This window comes from Fulmarus glacialis, unplaced genomic scaffold (assembly GCF_000690835.1).
Source record: "Fulmarus glacialis isolate BGI_N327 unplaced genomic scaffold, ASM69083v1 scaffold17893, whole genome shotgun sequence".
In the NCBI taxonomy this organism is placed as follows: Eukaryota; Metazoa; Chordata; class Aves; order Procellariiformes; family Procellariidae; genus Fulmarus; species Fulmarus glacialis.
The window spans coordinates 697-4,636 of NW_009205038.1; the positions used below are offsets into that span (position 1 = coordinate 697).

Genomic DNA, 3,940 nt, shown 5'->3' on the forward strand with positions numbered 1-3,940 from the left:
AACCCCCCTCCCTTGGGTGTGTTTTAGGCTTCCCCGGGGCACAACAGTGCTCGGCCATCGCCACAGGCACGTTTCCACTCCCTTCCTGCTCCGCGGCGCAGCCCGGGTACCCCCACACCCTGCGAGGTCCGAGGCAAAGGAGGGCCGGGGGACGCTCCCTCTCCCCCCAGGAGACACTCACCCTGCTCAGACCCGCCCGCTCTGACCCCCACAGCCCTCACACCTCGGCCTCAGAGGATCCAGCGTCCCCCAACCCCTTTCCCTGGGCCAGGAGCTCCCCGTGCAGACCCCAGACCCTAACAAGGCTGCCCAGAGCCTCTCCTGACTTCTCCAGGCACTCTCCAAACCCCACGAGCTTTCCTCCACGCACCAAGCATCACTGAGCCATTTTTGGGCGATGCCCTGCATAGCGCGGACCCACACATGGCACCCCGGGGGAAAGACCCGGCTCTGGGGCCTCTGCCTCCCCTTACCTTGCTGCATGATCTCCACGATCTGCACAACTTTATCCATGTGCTTCCGCGCAGCGATGAGGCCCTGCAGCATCAGCATCTTGTAGTAGTTGAACATGTCCCCGTCCAGCCCGCCCATCACCTGGAGGGGAGAGGATGTGTGGGTGGAGGGCAGCGGATGGAGAAACTTTAGGACAACAGCGTGCCCGGAGCAGAGGGACTGTCAACAGGAGAGGCACGATGGGATTTTTTAGGGAATTTCACTTCTCTGAGTGAACCCACACGGCAAACAGAGCGCCTCCAGCTTCCAGCTCATCAGCTGGGTCCCGAGAGCCGCTCGGCTGAGGCCGCAGAGCTGGCCAAGAACCGCCACGGTTCGACTGTGCCACCCGACGCTGTGGGATCACCCTTCGCCGTCACGTTCCCCCCTCACTCACATCCACAAATTCCGTGGTGAGTTTGAAGGCAGACGTCTCAAAGCCAAGATTCCTGGGGGAGCTGGACAGGATGAACCCAAAATCGATGTGGATTATGTGTCCATCCGCATCCAGCAAGATGTTGCCGTTGTGCCTGTGCGGGAGAGAGGAAACTTTCCATTAAACTTTGCAAGCGCGTGCACGGCCCCGGGAGCAGCAGCACTCTCTGCTCCCAGGATTTCCCTGCTGTACCCAGGGACAAAATGACAACTCCCGGTAGAAGACACAGCTACGGCGCGAGGACTTGCCTGTCCTTGACCTGCAGTAGGTAGCACACCAGGCAGTAACCGGCACAGCTCTGCACGAAATTCCTCTGGGCCGTCAGGAAGGATTCGGTATTGTAATTGCCATGTTCTTGCAGGAAATAATCCAGCAGCGAAAGCAGCGATTGCTTCTTGATTTGGTGGATGGACACAGCATTCACCACTGGCTCAATCATGCCGCTGTCGGCGGAGATGACGAGGATTTTGTATGGCTTGATCCAGAGCGGGACACGCTCCTGTTCCCAGATGGACTGTGGGAGAGAGCAAGAAAATCCCTCAGGATGCAGGGCGGCCCCACACGGCCGCAGCCCCCGTGGGCAGCCCCTCTCCCATCTCACCTGCAGCTGCTTGAGGACCTGGAAGGCGAGCAGCTCCTGCCGGAGGTCGTCCCCGCACTTGACGATGACGGAAAGGAGGCGCCAGGAGGGCAGGTGGCCGTAGGGGGACCCTTCCCGGATCCTCCTGCAGGGAACGGGCAAGGATGGGAGCGTGAGGAATGGGAGGGTGGGCAGCGAGTCAGCCCGCAGGTCTGCGATCAGGGGCGCGGGGACAAGGAAAGCCTCTGGAAATGCTCAGCTGGGCCTGCAGCAGAACGAGCTCCAGTGCCCAGGACTGCAAGAACTGCACACCGAGCCCTCGCCAAACTACGGTGCAAATCTCACCACAGCCACAAGCCGTCTCCGAGAACAGCAGAAGGGAATTAACTCTCCCTGAATCCCCCAGCCCCTCCATCAGAACAATATGGACAAGACTACCCCCAAATTTAGAGAGCCCAGAGGGCTCTCCCTCTTGTTCAAGTTGAAATTTGTGGGTTGGACACACAACTCTGAGAGCAGGAACACAAATTAGTTTATTTTGGGACAGGCCAAACTCTTCTGACGTAAAAGGTGCCTATAAATACCTGGTAAAGCCCCTCAAAGCCTAACCCAAGAGCAGCAAATCTGCCGTGGATTTTCTCCCTCCTCCGGCACACCCACCGCTCGCTGCCCTCGGCCTCCCCGTGTCCCGGGCCAACACACCCACCCTGGGGACGAGCAGGGCCTGAAGTCGAGGCCACGGTTATTTACTGGGCAAACGTTGGAGTGACTTCTTTGGATTTCCGGGACGTACAAAATCTCTGCAGCGCCGAGACCAGCCCAGTACACGCGTGCCCCTTCCAGCCCTACCTGACTTTCTCCTGCCAGGGCTCCTTCAGGGCGACAGCGGACGGGTCCTCGGGGTCCCTCTTGAAGGAGGTGGGGGTGTGCGCCAGCTGCTCCGAGAGCCGCCGCCTGCAAGACGGAGCCGTTCAGCAGCGAAACCCGTTGTTGAGGGCCAAAGTAGCATCACCACGTACACCCACAGCCTCTTCGATCCAAAGCACTTTACAAAGCTCATGGATCCACCCCAAACTGGGCAGAAAGGGCCCCACCGGCCGAGCAGGAGAGGCTGGACCAGCCCAGAATGTCTCTTACACGCCTCTATTTAGGGCTCTCCTAAACCTCCACTGCCTGGAGTGCGCACAGCCCCTCCTTAACGTCTGCAGATGGTTTTCCTCTGGGAATCTAGCACAGAAATTTCGCACCCCGCTCTTTTTGCATCTGAACTCATAACCCACCCCAATAAAGCCACTGCCTGGGCTGCTCTCGCCACGCCAGCCTCACCTGATATCTCCAGCAGCGATGAAGACAGGCTCCCTGCTCTCCTGGCTGGTGATGCTGTCCACGGAGAACTGGGAGATGTTGTCACAGCTGTTGGTGTGAATCTCCGGCAGCTGGGAAGGGGAAAGGCGCAGGGGGCGGGATGTAGCGGCTACCGAAACGCTCGTCTGCTATCCCAAAGGGATGCTCCTTCCCAGGCAGGAGCTGGGATGGCACCGTCGCCTGGAAGGGCCTTCCCGTCCTGCGACGCTGCTGCGCCGGAACCCGGCAGCATCTCGCAGCACCAGCAAGGGACAAACCCTGCCTGGCACCCCCGGCCTCACCTCCACCTGCAGCTCCACGATATCGTCCACAGACCAAGCCTCGTCGTCGTTGTCGTAGTTGGGGACGGTGGTGAAGCTGCTGGTCCTCTGCTCGTGCGTGATCCCGCACTCGGGGAGGTTCTCGGCCGAGCGTGTGCTCCGGATACGGTTCTCGGGGATCCGAGCGGGCACATTCGCTGTGTCGAAATTGTCACATTCAAGTACTTCAACGTAGATTAAATAGGGAGCCTGGGGAACGCAAAACCAAGCGTTAGCAGGGCACGGTCGCTGCAAGTGCCAGGCAGCTACAGGAGGCAGCCCGAGGCTCTGTGCTCTTGCAGGGTGTATGCTTTTTCTTTTTGGCGTATGATTTTTAGGGGGCAAGAACTGCTTTTCAGTAGATGTGGAACAGCCCCCAGGGCAGCTGGACCTCCCAGAGACCCCTATGCGCACGGTTCAGGGGACGGTTACTCTCAGGAGTATGTCTTCCCCTCCCAGCTGCCTGCACAGATCTCTCTCCCCGTTGCTCCCAGCCCTGGAAGCAGTAACACAACCCTCTGCGCCGCGTGGCAGCAGCCAGGCTGCAAGGAGGGACCCTGCTCCGATGCCCCGAGCACATTTATTTCGCTCAACGCCCAAACAGGGGCCGTGCCAAGGACAAAAACCTGCCTTTCAAGGCAAAACTGTTCTCCGGCCGCTCGTACCTTGTCCTTGGAGTTGAGGACGACTGCCTGGGTGTGGGGCACCCGCACCACATGATGGTCGAAGCCAGCCGTCGGGAGCCAGGCGCGCGCCGGCAGCTTGTGG

General features: G+C 59.8%; 1 protein-coding gene across 1 annotated transcript in view; it reads right to left on the reverse strand.

The window, feature by feature from the left end:
• Positions 1-473: 473 nt before the first annotated feature.
• The window catches only part of LOC104074931 (phosphatidylinositol 4-kinase beta-like), a gene marked incomplete at both ends in the record, with an annotated part of 3,590 nt that continues 123 nt past the window's right edge, over positions 474-3,940 (reverse strand). The window contains 8 exon segments of the mRNA XM_009575239.1: positions 474-594; positions 890-1,022; positions 1,177-1,442; positions 1,530-1,653; positions 2,358-2,462; positions 2,835-2,944; positions 3,155-3,382; positions 3,838-3,940. The exon segment at positions 3,838-3,940 is cut by the window's right edge and continues 30 nt beyond it. Coding sequence (XP_009573534.1) covers positions 474-594; positions 890-1,022; positions 1,177-1,442; positions 1,530-1,653; positions 2,358-2,462; positions 2,835-2,944; positions 3,155-3,382; positions 3,838-3,940 — 1,190 coding nt within the window.